Genomic DNA, 20,330 nt, shown 5'->3' on the forward strand with positions numbered 1-20,330 from the left:
TTTCATATGGAATTCTCTATTAATCCAAGTGATTAGTTGCTGATTAGACAAAATTGAATCACAAATTGAGCTTCATTGGGCTCTGAGATGATTTTGAGCTTCACTGGTTTAGTTTTGTGTGAAAATGGTACGTTAAAAAAAAAGTTTTTTCATTAGAAGCGCCCATCTCGCGATGTATCGATGGATAAAAGTAAACATAATTTCCTATCTTGAGGCAAAGTTTCAAACATGAGAAAGTGACGTAAGCGCAACCATGTTAAATTTTCATTTTTCACCATATTCGAGATCTACATTCTTAATGACACACAAAATTTGATGTAAAGAGGTTATGTGACGTTAGCCATATATTTTCGAAGAATAAGTGCGCTATACATAATATGTGCTGAAAAATCAGAAACTTTTTAAAACATCAACGTTTATAAAACAGCAAAAAAAAGGTTATCTTCCATTTAATTCCACTTAATTAATTTTGGTATCCATGACAGATACGTATTTCGACTACAATGTGCAGTCTTCATCAGTGTCATTCCCACTAAAGAACTTATCAAAATCTAACCCCCTTAAGTACTCATCCCCTAGGTATAAAAGTCAAGATCACAGGTATATAAATGAAACTACAATGTGTTGAATCGGAACCTACCTAACTAATTAAAACCAAAGATTTAAGTAAGCTAAAGGAGAAAAATCTATTCAACTCTCTAATAAGGAAAATCCCAAAGGCTTGGTAGCCATCATAATGAAGTAATGAAATTGGGTTGTTAGCGGAATGCTTAAATAAAACAGCAAAAAAAAAGGTTATCTTCCATTTAATTCCACTTATTTATGATGGCTACCAAGCCTTTGGGATTTTCCTTATTAGAGAGTTGAATAGATTTTTCTCCTTTAGCTTACTTAAATGACACTGATGAAGACTGCACATTGTAGTCGAAATACGTATCTGTCATGGATACCAAAATTAATTAAGTGGAATTAAATGGAAGATAACCTTTTTTTTGCTGTTTTATTTAAGCATTCCGCTAACAACCCAATTTCATTACTTCATTATGATGGCTGAGTACTTCTCCTTTAGCTTACTTAAATCTTTGGTTTTAATTAGTTAGGTAGGTTCCGATTCAACACATTGTAGTTTCATTTATATACCTGTGATCTTGACTTTTATACCTAGGGGATGAGTACTTAAGGGGGTTAGATTTTGATAAGTTCTTTAGTGGGAATGACACTGATGAAGACTGCACATTGTAGTCGAAATACGTATCTGTCATGGATACCAAAATTAATTAAGTGGAATTAAATGGAAGATAACCTTTTTTTTGCTGTTTTATTTAAGCATTCCGCTAACAACCCAATTTCATTACTTCATTATGATGGCTACCAAGCTTTTGGGATTTTCCTTATTAGAGAGTTGAATAGATTTTTCTCCTTTAGCTTAATTAAATCTTTGGTTTTAATTAGTTAGGTAGGTTCCGATTCAACACATTGTAGTTTCATTTATATACCTGTGATCTTGACTTTTATACCTAGGGGATGAGTACTTAAGGGGGTTAGATTTTGATAAGTTCTTTAGTGGGAATGACACTGATGAAGACTGCACATTGTAGTCGAAATACGTATCTGTCATGGATACCAAAATTAATTAAGTGGAATTAAATGGAAGATAACCTTTTTTTTGCTGTTTTATTTAAGCATTCCGCTAACAACCCAATTTCATTACTTCATTATGATGGCTACCAAGCTTTTGGGATTTTCCTTATTAGAGAGTTGAATAGATTTTTCTCCTTTAGCTTAATTAAATCTTTGGTTTTAATTAGTTAGGTAGGTTCCGATTCAACACATTGTAGTTTCATTTATATACCTGTGATCTTGACTTTTATACCTAGGGGATGAGTACTTAAGGGGGTTAGATTTTGATAAGTTCTTTAGTGGGAATGACACTGATGAAGACTGCACATTGTAGTCGAAATACGTATCTGTCATGGATACCAAAATTAATTAAGTGGAATTAAATGGAAGATAACCTTTTTTTTGCTGTTTTATTTAAGCATTCCGCTAACAACCCAATTTCATTACTTCATTATGATGGCTACCAAGCCTTTGGGATTTTCCTTATTAGAGAGTTGAATAGATTTTTCTCCTTTAGCTTACTTAAATCTTTGGTTTTAATTAGTTAGGTAGGTTCCGATTCAACACATTGTAGTTTCATTTATATACCTGTGATCTTGACTTTTATACCTAGGGGATGAGTACTTAAGGGGGTTAGATTTTGATAAGTTCTTTAGTGGGAATGACACTGATGAAGACTGCACATTGTAGTCGAAATACGTATCTGTCATGGATACCAAAATTAATTAAGTGGAATTAAATGGAAGATAACCTTTTTTTTGCTGTTTTATTTAAGCATTCCGCTAACAACCCAATTTCATTACTTCATTATGATGGCTACCAAGCTTTTGGGATTTTCCTTATTAGAGAGTTGAATAGATTTTTCTCCTTTAGCTTACTTAAATCTTTGGTTTTAATTAGTTAGGTAGGTTCCGATTCAACACATTGTAGTTTCATTTATATACCTGTGATCTTGACTTTTATACCTAGGGGATGAGTACTTAAGGGGGTTAGATTTTGATAAGTTCTTTAGTGGGAATGACACTGATGAAGACTGCACATTGTAGTCGAAATACGTATCTGTCATGGATACCAAAATTAATTAAGTGGAATTAAATGGAAGATAACCTTTTTTTTGCTGTTTTATTTAAGCATTCCGCTAACAACCCAATTTCATTACTTCATTATGATGGCTACCAAGCCTTTGGGATTTTCCTTATTAGAGAGTTGAATAGATTTTTCTCCTTTAGCTTACTTAAATCTTTGGTTTTAATTAGTTAGGTAGGTTCCGATTCAACACATTGTAGTTTCATTTATATACCTGTGATCTTGACTTTTATACCTAGGGGATGAGTACTTAAGGGGGTTAGATTTTGATAAGTTCTTTAGTGGGAATGACACTGATGAAGACTGCACATTGTAGTCGAAATACGTATCTGTCATGGATACCAAAATTAATTAAGTGGAATTAAATGGAAGATAACCTTTTTTTTGCTGTTTTATTTAAGCATTCCGCTAACAACCCAATTTCATTACTTCATTATGATGGCTACCAAGCTTTTGGGATTTTCCTTATTAGAGAGTTGAATAGATTTTTCTCCTTTAGCTTACTTAAATCTTTGGTTTTAATTAGTTAGGTAGGTTCCGATTCAACACATTGTAGTTTCATTTATATACCTGTGATCTTGACTTTTATACCTAGGGGATGAGTACTTAAGGGGGTTAGATTTTGATAAGTTCTTTAGTGGGAATGACACTGATGAAGACTGCACATTGTAGTCGAAATACGTATCTGTCATGGATACCAAAATTAATTAAGTGGAATTAAATGGAAGATAACCTTTTTTTTGCTGTTTTATTTAAGCATTCCGCTAACAACCCAATTTCATTACTTCATTATGATGGCTACCAAGCCTTTGGGATTTTCCTTATTAGAGAGTTGAATAGATTTTTCTCCTTTAGCTTACTTAAATCTTTGGTTTTAATTAGTTAGGTAGGTTCCGATTCAACACATTGTAGTTTCATTTATATACCTGTGATCTTGACTTTTATACCTAGGGGATGAGTACTTAAGGGGGTTAGATTTTGATAAGTTCTTTAGTGGGAATGACACTGATGAAGACTGCACATTGTAGTCGAAATACGTATCTGTCATGGATACCAAAATTAATTAAGTGGAATTAAATGGAAGATAACCTTTTTTTTGCTGTTTTATTTAAGCATTCCGCTAACAACCCAATTTCATTACTTCATTATGATGGCTACCAAGCCTTTGGGATTTTCCTTATTAGAGAGTTGAATAGATTTTTCTCCTTTAGCTTACTTAAATCTTTGGTTTTAATTAGTTAGGTAGGTTCCGATTCAACACATTGTAGTTTCATTTATATACCTGTGATCTTGACTTTTATACCTAGGGGATGAGTACTTAAGGGGGTTAGATTTTGATAAGTTCTTTAGTGGGAATGACACTGATGAAGACTGCACATTGTAGTCGAAATACGTATCTGTCATGGATACCAAAATTAATTAAGTGGAATTAAATGGAAGATAACCTTTTTTTGCTGTTTTATTTAAGCATTCCGCTAACAACCCAATTTCATTACTTCATTATGATGGCTACCAAGCTTTTGGGATTTTCCTTATTAGAGAGTTGAATAGATTTTTCTCCTTTAGCTTACTTAAATCTTTGGTTTTAATTAGTTAGGTAGGTTCCGATTCAACACATTGTAGTTTCATTTATATACCTGTGATCTTGACTTTTATACCTAGGGGATGAGTACTTAAGGGGGTTAGATTTTGATAAGTTCTTTAGTGGGAATGACACTGATGAAGACTGCACATTGTAGTCGAAATACGTATCTGTCATGGATACCAAAATTAATTAAGTGGAATTAAATGGAAGATAACCTTTTTTTTGCTGTTTTATTTAAGCATTCTGCTAACAACCCAATTTCATTACTTCATTATGGTGGCTACCAAGCCTTTGGGATTTTCCTTATTAGAGAGTTGAATAGATTTTTCTCCTTTAGCTTACTTAAATCTTTGGTTTTAATTAGTTAGGTAGGTTCCGATTCAACACATTGTAGTTTCATTTATATACCTGTGATCTTGACTTTTATACCTAGGGGATGAGTACTTAAGGGGGTTAGATTTTGATAAGTTCTTTAGTGGGAATGACACTGATGAAGACTGCACATTGTAGTCGAAATACGTATCTGTCATGGATACCAAAATTAATTAAGTGGAATTAAATGGAAGATAACCTTTTTTTTGCTGTTTTATTTAAGCATTCCGCTAACAACCCAATTTCATTACTTCATTATGATGGCTACCAAGCTTTTGGGATTTTCCTTATTAGAGAGTTGAATAGATTTTTCTCCTTTAGCTTACTTAAATCTTTGGTTTTAATTAGTTAGGTAGGTTCCGATTCAACACATTGTAGTTTCATTTATATACCTGTGATCTTGACTTTTATACCTAGGGGATGAGTACTTAAGGGGGTTAGATTTTGATAAGTTCTTTAGTGGGAATGACACTGATGAAGACTGCACATTGTAGTCGAAATACGTATCTGTCATGGATACCAAAATTAATTAAGTGGAATTAAATGGAAGATAACCTTTTTTTTGCTGTTTTATTTAAGCATTCCGCTAACAACCCAATTTCATTACTTCATTATGATGGCTACCAAGCCTTTGGGATTTTCCTTATTAGAGAGTTGAATAGATTTTTCTCCTTTAGCTTACTTAAATCTTTGGTTTTAATTAGTTAGGTAGGTTCCGATTCAACACATTGTAGTTTCATTTATATACCTGTGATCTTGACTTTTATACCTAGGGGATGAGTACTTAAGGGGGTTAGATTTTGATAAGTTCTTTAGTGGGAATGACACTGATGAAGACTGCACATTGTAGTCGAAATACGTATCTGTCATGGATACCAAAATTAATTAAGTGGAATTAAATGGAAGATAACCTTTTTTTTGCTGTTTTATTTAAGCATTCCGCTAACAACCCAATTTCATTACTTCATTATGATGGCTACCAAGCCTTTGGGATTTTCCTTATTAGAGAGTTGAATAGATTTTTCTCCTTTAGCTTACTTAAATCTTTGGTTTTAATTAGTTAGGTAGGTTCCGATTCAACACATTGTAGTTTCATTTATATACCTGTGATCTTGACTTTTATACCTAGGGGATGAGTACTTAAGGGGGTTAGATTTTGATAAGTTCTTTAGTGGGAATGACACTGATGAAGACTGCACATTGTAGTCGAAATACGTATCTGTCATGGATACCAAAATTAATTAAGTGGAATTAAATGGAAGATAACCTTTTTTTGCTGTTTTATTTAAGCATTCCGCTAACAACCCAATTTCATTACTTCATTATGATGGCTACCAAGCTTTTGGGATTTTCCTTATTAGAGAGTTGAATAGATTTTTCTCCTTTAGCTTACTTAAATCTTTGGTTTTAATTAGTTAGGTAGGTTCCGATTCAACACATTGTAGTTTCATTTATATACCTGTGATCTTGACTTTTATACCTAGGGGATGAGTACTTAAGGGGGTTAGATTTTGATAAGTTCTTTAGTGGGAATGACACTGATGAAGACTGCACATTGTAGTCGAAATACGTATCTGTCATGGATACCAAAATTAATTAAGTGGAATTAAATGGAAGATAACCTTTTTTTGCTGTTTTATTTAAGCATTCCGCTAACAACCCAATTTCATTACTTCATTATGATGGCTACCAAGCCTTTGGGATTTTCCTTATTAGAGAGTTGAATAGATTTTTCTCCTTTAGCTTACTTAAATCTTTGGTTTTAATTAGTTAGGTAGGTTCCGATTCAACACATTGTAGTTTCATTTATATACCTGTGATCTTGACTTTTATACCTAGGGGATGAGTACTTAAGGGGGTTAGATTTTGATAAGTTCTTTAGTGGGAATGACACTGATGAAGACTGCACATTGTAGTCGAAATACGTATCTGTCATGGATACCAAAATTAATTAAGTGGAATTAAATGGAAGATAACCTTTTTTTTGCTGTTTTATTTAAGCATTCCGCTAACAACCCAATTTCATTACTTCATTATGATGGCTACCAAGCCTTTGGGATTTTCCTTATTAGAGAGTTGAATAGATTTTTCTCCTTTAGCTTACTTAAATCTTTGGTTTTAATTAGTTAGGTAGGTTCCGATTCAACACATTGTAGTTTCATTTATATACCTGTGATCTTGACTTTTATACCTAGGGGATGAGTACTTAAGGGGGTTAGATTTTGATAAGTTCTTTAGTGGGAATGACACTGATGAAGACTGCACATTGTAGTCGAAATACGTATCTGTCATGGATACCAAAATTAATTAAGTGGAATTAAATGGAAGATAACCTTTTTTTTGCTGTTTTATTTAAGCATTCCGCTAACAACCCAATTTCATTACTTCATCAACGTTTATATTTTTAACTTTGTCAAATACATATCAATTACCTTTGGAATGGTTCAGCGATAATTAAGATAATTTTCGCAATCATTGCGAAGATACATAAAAATATCTGTTTTTCTTAACAATTCACTAAATAGATTTACGTCACATTGTCATCTCATGGCAGTTCAGAGAAGATCCATGATCGTTCGAAAAATTGAGTAACTTTAAAAATGTTCAGAGAAAATGTTTGAAAAGAAGTATTCCCGAATAAAAAAGTTCTCCTCAGCGTTTTCTTTGAATTCTCCAGTAGTTTCCATGGAATTATTCTAGAAATTGTCCTCAGAATTTGATTCGAACGCTTCCTTGAATTCTCCAAAAATATCACTGGAATATCTTTGGCATACTTCTCCGAGTTCCGTTGAAATATTCCTTAACAAGTTGGAACTGTCCGAATGCAATAGAGAACATTACCTTGAGTTTGTTCTTAGTAAGAAACCCCTTGAATTCCTTTTGAAATTTACTTCTTTCTTTGTAATTCTACTCACATTGAAAATTTTCATATAATTAATTTGCAGTTCTCCTCACTAATACCTTAAGTCTATCCGCAAAATATGTTTGGCAAACTCTCCAGGATTCCTTTTCCGAATTCCTTTGAAGCTTTCCTGGTGTTATTATTATTCTGATGTTATGTAAATGTCCAATAAATAATTCCGGATTCATTCCAACGCTGAAAGTAACATATTCGGCTATCCATGCGATGACATCTTATAAAGAAGACTGACAACATTTCAAGAATTCAAGGAATAGATACCTACCTAACGCTGGTGTTAGTTTGCGTGGGCGATCTAAGGGTTTAGACTAATTGACGTTTTAATCATTATTTACAAAAGCAGATACGGCTATTTGAAAATTCACTCTTTCGATATAGGGTTACGGGATGGAAACCCGGCCCAGACCTTAAATCCTTTTACAGTAATAAACTCTGATTTTAACAACGCAAAAAGTTCACTCCTCAATGGTTTGCCGCAAACGTATCACTCAGTTATGAGAAAAAAAATTGAGTTAATTTCCTGCTCTATTTGAATAAAAAAAAACTTATGCGCAATTTGTGAATTGTTCAGTTTTTGCCTGCGCTTTACGCCGTCATTTCCTCTCGCTGGAACAACAAGTTTTTCGATTTTAGAAGGCTTTCTGTTCAATTTAATAAGTTCAAGTACACTGGAGTTGCTTTTTACTCGGGAGATACGAGTCGTGAAAAAAAACGCGTATATTCCGAAATTCACGTAAGTTCCAGAATCCACGTAAAAACCCCATGTAAAATCCGAAATCCGCGTAAAACAAACCGCGTACTTTCCTACATAACGCGCAAATTCCGGGATCCACGTACAAAAACGCGTACATTCTAAAATCCATGTAAAATAAAACCATGGAAATTCCAAAACCGCGTTAAACTAACGCGTAAAAAGCAACTCAAGTGTTCTACTGAAACAAAAATTGGTTTGAGTAAAACAATGATTTAAAAAAAAACACCCAGCAATCTCATTTCAAGGGCTATCTTCGAGGACCGTAGTTACATCCATTGTTAGGCCTAAGATGGGGACAGTAGGTCGATATTGAATCCCTGTTCCAGAAAAGTTTTCATTTCATAATGGTAAGTTTCGTAACTGTTTATCGTGCCCAATTGTTACGCAATGATAAACGTATATTAACGCGTATGTCAATCATTTGTTGAGGTATGACTAAAATCATAAATGATGCTGCTTATTAGACCCAGGAGGCCGTAGTGATTCTGCTTATAAGCAAAGGTGGAAGGAACGCATCGAAGAATTATCAAATACGCAAACCTCTCTTCTGAGGTGGGAGTTTTTGCTACCACAAATCGTTCGGAGCATTTACTTTTTGGTGATAGAATGAGACAATGGGATAATTGTCAGTCTTCTTGGTATGTTGTCTTCGATGTATGCTTCTTCAGCTAAAAAAAATATATTCAGCCTTGAATCAGCACAAATTGTTTGTTGAGTATCTTTTACTCAGTCGATTTACATTGTAAGTAATGACATTATCCTGTTCTGGAAAGCAAGGTTGCAACAGTGTCCATTTTTTTCCCTTTCTTCGGGACCTAACACTACTGCGACCAGTAAATTGATCTATTGTAGTATATCCCGTGTCCTTAGTTTAGTGCATGTCGTATTACTCCATCACTATTGAGAAATGATGAAGTATTCGATTTTTTTACAGTTGCCACTTTTGCATTTATCGCAAGGATCCGACTCTAATTGAAAGGTCCCGCTATTTATACCCTTCGGAGTGTTGAAACACCCTCCAAAGGCGCGCCCCTTTGTCAGTCAAAATTGGATTCCTTAGCAACAAAATTAAGGTATGACACCGATAATGACCATGCATCAGAACCCTAGTCTTAACCACTTCAAACTAGGGAACAACGAATAGAAGATTAGGAATCACATAGATGAAGACAACTATCTAATTTTTTTTTCCTTGTGTCAAGATCATCCTCGGTAGACAAAGCCGAGTCTTGTCACTATCAAACAAGGCATAAAAAGTAACAAGGACTAAGATGTGTTCCTTGGATTACTGAAAAATCCTGTTCCCCTAGTTTGAAGTAGTCAGGACTAGGAATCGGTGGTAGATCTTACATCCCGTAACGTACCACGAAAAGGTGATCTACCCACGTTACGGGGCAACAGTGTCCATAGCTCGCGTCTCTCCAAAATAACCTTGAAATGCAACAATTTCCTTGAAAACATCAAAATGGTCATAATAAAACCAAACTAAAGGGTGTTACGATCAAAATTTGGTCCAACAAGAATGCGTGTAAAATGATTAATTTTTTTATTAAAAAATCAACTATTTTTCTTTATAAACTAAATAAGTATAAAGTACAGAAATAAATATTCAGCTAAGCTTCCAGCTGATCGAATCCAAAATGCCGGGCCTTTCGTTTAACTCCTGCCATCAGATTCTGTGCAGCCAGTTAGTCCACTTTGTTCGCCGAAGAACACCTGTTCTCGCTCCCCATAGTTTTTTTTTTGGTCTTCTTCAGGTTCCGATGGCCCAATATTTTTCGGTTGGGTGGAGCTCTGGCATGTTGGGAGAGTTCTTGTCCTAGGGCACCACCTGAACGTGGTTGGCCTCATACCACTACATGGCCTTTCGTAATGACAGGATGCCAAATCCAGCCAAAACAGCACGGAACAATCGTGTTGCTTCAGGAAAGAAGTATTTCTAAACACTCGTTCACGTTAATTTTCTGGTTGACGGTCCCGGTTGCAATGTCGCTTTTCAAGCTACAAGTACAGATAGCCTGCGAAACCAGATATTTCTTTATAAACTTAGACAGTTTCATATGCTTGAAAATGTCTGTCACCTTTTCCGGTGACCGTATAAAACTCCTGTCCAGGAAGTTGTTTGAAGTCTGCCTTGACGTAGGTTTCATCATCCATTACCACGCAATCGAACTTCGTCAGCGTCGTCGTGTACAGCTTCCGATATCGTGTTTTGGCCGTCATGATTTGGAGTCAATACCTTTTTATAATTCGACAGTCCAGCTCGTTTTTTAGCTCGATGCAGGGTTGTAGACGACATTATCAGCTTGTTTGCGACATTTCGGATGGAGAGGTTGGAGTTTCGCTGGAAACCACTGGCCACTCTTTTTGTCGTCGCTGCAGCTTCCGGCTTTCGATTTTCCTCCAATCCAGGTTTCCAGGCTGTCGAAAAACGCTCCCAAACACTTTTATTGCGTTAGTGACAGTTGATTTAGCCACTTTTAACGATGTATGTGTAGTTCGGATTTTAACGACGCACGCAAAATTGTGATACGTTGCTTCTTTTGCTTGGATGCCATTTTGATAACTGAAGAGAAAATTTCAAAATCAAAATAGAGGCATCGTTCTACACACATACACCTACAAAATAAGGGGTGTCCAGATTTTTTAAATGTTGTAAATAGTAATTTTAAGTAGTCTCGTTTTTCCAATTTCAAACAAACCAATCTCATCGAGGTGGTCATTCTCTAAACAGGACTAGGAACTGTAATTAATAATAATTGAAATTTCAAAAGAACTAAAGTTGAAAAAACGCATATCTGTGTCATTTGATAAGCCAAGTAACAACCCAAGTAACAAATCTAGAGCTGCTTGACTATATTCAAAATTTATAAAGGTTTTATTGCAGCTGCAACCATTACCTACAGCTTTATGACGGTCATATCCAATGCAAGTCATGGAACATTTTATAGCTATCTACAAAACCCCTATAAAGCTTATAAAAAAACCAACTGATGCTTATGCTATTTTCACTTATTAAAGGTTTTATGATTGCCTTGAAGTATAAAAAAAGGAATGTGAATTGCCCTTATCAAACCCAAAAATAAATCCTTATATTGCTATGTAAGTAAGCGCAATAAAGCTAGTTGGCCTTGAAACAGTTATTTAAAAACAATTATAAGTATTCAGTTGCAACTTGTCAGAAGTGTAAATTTCCGGTTTATTTCTACAACATAGAAAAGAATCAAAACTGTCGAAAATATGGTTTTTTCTTTCTGTTTCGGTTTTTTGCTTACAACCATATAATGTTGTATTTTTCTCTTATGCAAACATACTGGTTTAAGGTTCAAATTTTAAAGATACTGTTGATAAAATGAAAAATAAACAACGATTATTGAACTTTAAAATCTCCCAAAGCGCATAAATAAAAATATTAAAAATAGAGACAGGTATATTTTGGTGTTTTTTAGATTTCTTCATTTTAGTGGAACATGATTTTTTTCTATAACTTTTTTTAATGCATTGAAATGGCATTATAAAGACTTGACGTCTTTGGCAAAGTTGTTTATCTTGATAAAATAATCAACTCTTCTTAAGACGTTAAGACTATACAGCCTACTGTTTTCGAGGTATATGCATTTAAACAATATATTTAAAATTAAATCACTTATTTTCACATTTTTTCTGCAATTCCATTTAACTCGAAAACAGTAGGCTGTGAAGTTTTAACGTCTTAAGAAGAGTTGTTTATTTTATCAAGATTAACAACATTGCCAAAAACGTCAAGTCTTCAAAAAACAAGTTCAATGCATTAAAAAATTATTAAAAAAAAATGTTCCACTTAAATGAAGAAATCTAAAAAAATCAGAATATACCTCTCTCAAATTTGAATATTTTGTTTATCGAGTATTGCTTAATTTTTGCTGAAAATGTCAGGTTGCGATTTTTTGCGCTTTGAGAGATATTAAAGTTCAAAAATTGGGTTTTTTTTGTGTTTTTTCAACAATATCTTTTTAACTTTTTTTTTTAACTCCATATAACTTAGAACCAGTAGGCTGTGGAAATTTTACGTCTTTGAAAGAGCTGTTAATTTTGTCAAGATAAACAACTTTTTTCAAGACATCAAGTCTCCAAAACGTCAGAGAAAGAAGTTATATTGTGGCGCCATCTTTGCAGAAGCGTTTTGAACTATTTGTTTATGTCAATAGATGGTCTTTATTATGATGAGAAACTTTGCCCAAGACACCAAGTCGCGGAAATGCTTCGTTTCGGAGTTATTAATTCTGCTCCACTAGGTTGCATTCCTGACCCAGTGTGCAATGTAAGCATTAGACATTTTAAGAAATTGCGCTTGGTGTTTTTCTTGCCTGCTGTCCTCTGTCGCCATATTGTCACTATGAAAATGCCATTAGCCTTGGAACAAAATCCAAGAAATTTCAATAAAATAATGGCTAAGTTAGATATCCGAAATGATTTCCAGTAAGCATTGGTATGAATTTATTTATTGAGATTTATTTTCTGTAAAATTAAGATGATTCCATCAATGATGATCAAGTTAATTGATTTCTGAAACAATATTTTTTGTTAACCCAATATACACGATAAAATTTCAAGTGCATATGTTTTGGAACTTCTAAAAAGTCATATATTTCCTTTAAGATTTTCACTAATGTCGCCATAAAACAAAATTGATTACATGGTGATCTTGACACCAACACTCAAACCTATTTTTACCGCTAACGATTTCCATATTAAAAAAAAATGTTTCAGCAGAACAGAACAAGCTAATTTATGGCGGTTGTTTTGAAGCAAATATAAATTAAATTGGAATTATAAATGATTTTCACTAAACCGTAATAAGACTGCTTGAATACAATTATACTCTTAAAGAGGCTACGAGAACCTTTTGTAGGTTTTAAGACAGCTTTATTGTGATTCTCAAACATGCTTTATAAACCTTATCAAGAGTGGTCCACTAAGCTGTAAGACGATCTTATAGCGGTTATCAAAAGGTTGTGCTGGAGCTATTAATTTTATTGACGGTTTTATAAAATTGATCTCAAAAACCACTAATAGAGTGCAATAAAACAAGAAATGCTACTTGGGAATGTGGGTTTCATGAGGGTTCTATATACCATGATTTGGACTTGAAGAATGATTTAAAACCTCGATAAAACTTAAGTTATACATGTAAACCACACAAATAGAAAAAAGAACATACTAAATGATTTATTTTTTTATGTTTTTAAATGTTCGATTAAAAGAAATTCGACAAGTTTAAGACGACCACATTTTGATCGTAACACCCTTTAATGTCGTCAAAATGGATTAGGAAAAAAAAACAAATGGATTTCAAATTGCAAAAACATAATCTTGGAACCGCCAAATAAAATCGTAACGTGACTTGACTTGAAAACTTGATAACCAGATTTTTTTTTTACAATCGAACAAAATGCGTCAAAAGTAACTCAGAACTTAACGAGTTTTTTCCTAAAAGTTACATGGTCAAAACAAAAATCAAAAAATTCTGGATCGTTAGTTGTTTGGTCATGACTCAAAACTGATACAAAACAACACTGAGCATCTCCAACCCAAAACGCAAACCGGTTGGACACAAGTGTTTCCAATTTGAATGAAACTTTTTTTTCGTATGGAAATTTTCATTTAAATACGTTTTTTGTGGAAAAATAATGACATTCATTCATGACCCTTCAGCTCAAACCAGTCCGAAAATTAAATTAATTTCCTAAACATCAAAATGGATTGGAAACGAAAGTTGTTTAATTTTCTGGCTTCCAAAATGCAAAAGTGACCTGCAAGACATAAATGGCTCTAAAACTCTAAAATAACACTAAAGCTAAATGACAAAAGAGCCATTCAAACGGTAAACATCCATTAAACAGCCAAATAATCTACGCATTCCACTCTAAATGCTCTCTATGGAGGATTCTGTTTGGAGATATAATTAATTATAAGAAAATTTTAAATGGTTTCTATCAATTTTATATTAGAAGAAAACATTCCTAATCGAATCGAAAAAATCAATTAAATTTATTTCTGATTTTTCATTAGTTTAGCTCATACAATTTCATTTTTTGTCCCTTTCATTGCAGAACTCGTCTTAGGTTCGTGAGCGCCACAGCCCGTCAACAAATGAAAGCAATAAAGACTAACTTTTATATATAAGTATAATACAAATAGAGAATCAAAAAATACCTTTCTATATACACGATAAGAAGGAAGAATATTGCAAAAAAAAACAGTTTTACAAGCAAAACCTAACGAAACCAAAAATTGCACTCGTACCCACGAGTACAACAACAACAACGGAGAAAAATAAACTCTCTAACTGAAGAAATAAAATCAACAACAACAACAACAATCAATTGCAGCAATAAACTAATGGGCCACATCCAATCCAGGATTTTGCCGTCTGTGTACAGGCAGAAGTAAAGAAGACTCAAACCCAGAGCAGGACAGAACCGAACACACAGGAAGCAACGTTTATTTTCCTTTATTTGAACCAGATAATTATTTTTCCGTTCCGTGTTTGCGCGCGACCTTTGATTGCTTTTGTCTTCCTATTCATTGATTTTTAACCTTCAGGGCAAATATTTTCCTCCGCACATACTGCTTCACTTGATCGAGCCTGGACAGCTTCCCTAGGGGTAAGTAAGAGCACACAAGTTCTTCACCACATCAGGCGGATCAACGGAGCCGGGTTGTGGTGGGATGGTGCAGCTCTGGCAAAAGTAAGCAAACAAAAGAAAATGAAGTGGGTAGGTAGCAAGAAGGATACTTTCCCGACCCGGCTGGCGTCTCAGGTTTTACATCCCGGGAAAATAACAAGAAACGACCGGAAAGCAAACAGGCTCTACTTTCCTATCTATGGTTCTATGGGACAAAAGGAGGGTGATTGCTGTGAGGATTCATCGGTGAGAGGAGTGCAGGTTTCTTGAACCATGTGGACAAGTGGTGGGTGGAAGCACATCAAATCAGAGTCTCGAAACTAAGATAAATACGGAACTCGATTGGTGGGTGTCGGAACATCATGTCAAGGTGGCCAAGGAGGTTGCAGTATGTGGGGAATAATATTGATTTCTCGGGATTTGTTACCGTTGATAAAGTTTTTCTTTTCTCTGTTATTGTGTTGTTTCCGTTTACATTGCACGTAGGATAGAATTCTTTTCTATGGACTGATGATTTTCCGAATCAAATAGGCGACGATAACGGTTCATAGTATCGGTTTAACCCCCATTCAGTATTTTTTAGTTTGTCAGGAAACAGAAAAGTGTGAACGTTCGGATTGTATTCTTCAAACAGCAGTATGAGAGCGAGCGTACACATCCAGGGGTGAAAGCAAAAACTTATACAATCTTCATAAACAGGAAATGAAACAACAACGACTTTTTATTGTTTTTGTTATAGGTGAAACTGTGTGTACTGTAATCCAATAGAATATTTTATGTTGAACTTTGTTTTGTTGAAATACGGCAGCAGGAAATATAAACCGGTTTACCATTCGGATACGAGTAGAACAATCCAAAGGAATAGAATTCTGTCAAAAAGTTCCAATTGAAACTTTATTCTTCAAGTGCTAGTCTACAGCTAAAAAGAGCCCCGTTTTAAACTGAATGCAAGACGTTATTGTTGTAAATATATATAAAAGAAAACAGAGGATATACAATTTGTGTAAAATAAACTATTGCCAAAATACTTATTACGAAATATTTATTGACATATTAATCGAATACTTATTATTGACGCATATTATCCAAAAATTAGTATATACCAATGAGGAACCTTTTTTCGAAACATGTATATTTAAAAACGTACTCAACCGACCTATTTAGTGTGTAAATAACAATTCTACTTTTGGAGTTCACAAGCTCAAGCGAGAGCCACTTTCATCTTACTCGAATCCACTTAAGGTTTTCACCCTTTCTCTCATTAACAAAAAAACAAAACCTATCACTACATCGAGAACAAAACCAAAAAAAAATCAAGCACTCAATGCTCATATTCACAACTCTTTTACACAGCTTAACATTCACCACATTCACATCTTTGATACATACACAAAATACCATACATAAGCGTCACCTAGTAAAGGAAACAAATCAAGCGTTACCGCATAAATCGTTATACCCGCCCGAAACAATTAGAAGAAAGAAAAAAAATCAAGTTAAATCAAAATCGACATTCGTTCTTTGCCTTAACGAATATGTTTTATCTTCGCTAAACAGACAAAGACAGAGAGAGAGAAAGGACGCAGACATCTTTTGATACCAAGAAGCTAGAACAATTTTACCACCAAAAATCCAGAATCCAACACACACAAACAAATCGTACTAGCTCAAATTTATAGAAATTGGAACCCCATTGGAGTAACTGTATTATTTTGTTGATGGAAAAAAAAGAAAGTGTTTTAAATTGACCCGAAATCAGATCCGGAGATGAAAAATTGGCACTTTTAAGAAATTCAACCAGAAGCCCCCTTAGATTTTTTATATGATACCATCTTACAAACAGAATCAGTGTGTGTAGCAGAAACCGGGTAGGGAAAATCTGAGAACAAGCGAGAAGATGAAGTGCGTGTTCTAAGGGTTACGAATTGAGTTTTTAGAAAACAAGAAAAAAAAATTAATCAAGAAAGCATTTTGTGACGTAGAATATTTATATTTTATACAAAAGTGAGAAGTTTGATTTTTTTCGTGAAACGCATACAAAATCTACCTTGTACATAGATTGACTTTATAGCGGTGCAATTCCAGTGGAGAAGCTAGCAGTTTGGCATCGTGTGTAATATATAGTACCGTATAACGCGCGTGACAAGTCGAGTGAAACATTGCACAACAATTGTGAAGAAAAATAAGAAGAAGAAGAATCATTTGAAACTCACACAATTGAAATGTAGCACGTAAAAGGACAAGAAAAATGTTGAAACTATATACACGCGAGAGAAAGCAAAGGAAAGCAAACAAACAAGTCCAAATAAAAGCTATCGAAACTTTCATACAATGTACTCAATCGAGGACCTTTTCGTTAATGATACTCGAAGCAATCCGAAAATCCATTTCTTGCTGGCTGCTATTAGTTGATGACGTATTTTTGATGGAACTATGAAAGATCATAAACTAAATAAATCATTCGCATGATGTCAAGACTTATGTCCAACCACTACTCGCTAGACGCACATCTCTATAGAATAAACCTCGTTGACAGCAATATATGTAGGTGCAGAACCGGTTATGATGACATCGATCACGCAGTTTGGTATTGCCCACAAAATGACGCCTCCAGAGCACGACTGTTGGATACCCTAGTGGCCCGAGGTAGACAACCCTTCTGTGAAGTAAGAGATGTATTGGGAACCCGTGAACCCAGGCGATCTACGAATTCCTTTGTTTGTCCGATGTGATTTCCGGCCTTTGTGTCCCAGTCTTATTCACCTGTTTCTGTGCTACTTGCCCCTTCACATACAGCATTTGGTCAACCGTTCGAGAGTAGTATCTGAAGGAGGCTTAAGAAAACTGTTTTCTACCTAGCTCCTTCCAATCGAATTTTTACCCATTAACCTCGAGCGCGCCACGAGTAATTGGTACCCAATACTAACCAAGAACTACTGCTATTTAAAATGTAAATTCAAACATTACTGATTTTGGCTCCGCAAAGTGTCACACGCAACTGATCCTTGTAAATAAACGAACTAATTAAAAAAATAAACTAAATAAATTGCGACAGATTGCAAAGGTAGGCATGTACCTTATTCCAGTCATCACTGGTCCATGAAATGTGGCCCTGGGCCCACTTCAATCTTTTTTTGATATTTTTTGCGGACAACCATGGCTTCTTAAGAGCTACTCTGCTATTAAGACCTTTCTTATGAAGACGATTTTGTACGGATTGTGATGTCAGTTGAATAGAAAACTCGCTTTCAATCTGCTGAAAATTGTCTCAAGTTTCAAACTGGTTTGCTCTTTCTCAGTCGATTCCCACCAAAAGCTCTGAGCCAGGAGTGCTCGAGCCCCCATGACTCTAACAAAGTTTGTTTACATACATGTTTCGCCAAAGTATGTTTAACTGTAATTGAAAACTCAGCTGCCTCATAAAAACTATGCTGGTTTTTATACTTTCATCACTTAGCCTGTTGGTTTTTATCTTTGAGCTTAACATTAAGAATGTGTTATGAAAAAGTATAGATCATTTTTATGAGATTACAATGCTTGACGGTAGATAAGAACAGTAGCTGCATGTGCTGCTTCTGAATGTTTGGCTCCCGCTTGACAGTTCGCACTGGCTCCCAAGTGACAAGCCACTTGAGTGAATCCGCAGTACTCAGGTAGTTCCCGGTCCAGCTCCGCCTTCTTCACGATAGCTCTGTCAATTTGGCCAGTTGTCTTTGAAGGACACCCCGATCGCTTAGCTGGTGAGATAGAACCACGCTTTTTGTACATCTGCACAATTCTAGCGACCGTATCTTTGTGAATCTGGACAATATCGGCAATATCACGGTAGATTTTGCCAGTTTTGTGATGTTCAATACTCACATTTCGGATACTGATCGAAATTTGTGCTTTTTTGGGCATTTTGTAACAAACAACTTCCAATTTTGAACACGAAACTGAAATTTTGAGCACGAAAACTTCAAGAGCACTAAATAACAGCTAGATTCAATGTTTACATTCGAGAAAGTTGCAGAATACACACTAAAACTCGGTAAAACACACTTAAATCGTAGTATCCGTTTGGGGGTGGATAAACTTTTTGCGTAATTTTTTACCCTTTTTCATAATTTATCACATGAAATCTTAAGAAAAGATATGAACGCCGTATTTTCAATGGCAATGTGATAAATCAACATAAATTGATAAATCATGGAGGAACACTCATAAAATTAAACTGATTTTAACCAGAAAAAAAATGTACATTGGAAGGGATAAACTTTTTTTTTGCATACTGTAGGTAATAAAGGCATCTCGTCCGCATGTGCAACATCTTCATAGAACAGATTATCAATTCTATCCAATCGTATGTATGTATATTTTTTATTGTTTTACTAAACCGTTCAGCAAACAGTCAGAGCAGGTTTGCCTTCGTGAATGAACCAACAAGGCTTAAATTTACGATTTTTTAATTCGCCTAAAGGTAGCTTACAGGTAGTAGACAAACATACATAACACTCTCAATAACATTAATCGCAAATAAGGTTTTAGTTGGAAATATGCTCGCATTTGTCATGGTGGCACCACTGAAGCGTTAAGCAAGCCACTACATTTCGAACTTATCAGTGATGCCAGTTCTTTTTCAGGTCAATTTAGTAGTTGTCAGCTCTTGATTTTTTTTTGACATTGTCCTCTGTAACCGCATCGGAGGATAACGGCACCGGTGGTGTAGTGGTAAGCGTGATTACCTCTCACCCCAGCAGGCCTGGGTTCAATCCCAGTCGGCGCCGCCGGGATGTTCTGAGGCATAACATCTCTGATCACGCCTTCCTTCGGATGGGAAGTAAAGCCGTTGGTCCCCGGTTCATGAGTTGATGGGTCGATAGGTAGGGTCCAGGTGTGGGAGCTGCCTTCCTGGCACGTCGGTAGCATTGGTGCTCAGCACGGAAAACAAGATCGACGGAAAAAACAAACCAAAAGAAAAAAAAAAAAAAAACCGCATCGGAGGGCCTGCCGCTGCGGACTTGATTGGTAGTGGAGTTGCGGCCACCACGAAACACCAATATGTGACGGTGTAATCTGACGGAGCATTAGCCCCATAATATTTATCCAACTTTTCTTTTGTTTCCTTCGCCCGTTTTGCCTCTCAAAAAATAATGTTTTATGAGAGAACGATTTTTTTTTATCCATAGGGTGTTCGATCTAATTTCCGTCCTACTTAGCACAACCCGCGCTTTACCTCTCTTTCCTGAACGAGTTTAAACAAAAAATGGATTATTTCTGTCAAAGATGGCTTTTAAATTTATTCACCTTTCCATACGTACTGTTGGATTTGATAAAAAGTCACAA

The 20,330-nt window shown here is 35.1% G+C and overlaps 1 protein-coding gene and 1 pseudogene across 4 annotated transcripts in view; one reads left to right on the top strand and one right to left on the bottom strand.

The window, feature by feature from the left end:
- The window catches only part of LOC135708252 (uncharacterized), a 343,985-nt gene extending 326,653 nt beyond the window's left edge, over window positions 1-17,332 (top strand). For all 4 annotated transcript variants that reach the window (XM_065230250.1, XM_065230252.1, XM_065230253.1 and 1 more), the window contains one exon: window positions 14,430-17,332. In XM_065230250.1, the coding sequence (XP_065086322.1) occupies window positions 14,430-14,441 (12 nt within the window). In that variant the 3' untranslated portion in view covers window positions 14,442-17,332. The remainder of the gene's footprint in view (window positions 1-14,429) is intronic.
- The window catches only part of LOC135708264 (large ribosomal subunit protein eL32-like), a 424,867-nt pseudogene that overhangs the window by 281,642 nt on the left and 122,895 nt on the right, over window positions 1-20,330 (bottom strand).

This window comes from Ochlerotatus camptorhynchus, unplaced genomic scaffold (genome assembly GCF_037179485.1).
Source record: "Ochlerotatus camptorhynchus isolate MF236.1 unplaced genomic scaffold, CSIRO-AGI_Acam_v1.1 ptg000329l, whole genome shotgun sequence".
In the NCBI taxonomy this organism is placed as follows: Eukaryota; Metazoa; Arthropoda; class Insecta; order Diptera; family Culicidae; genus Ochlerotatus; species Ochlerotatus camptorhynchus.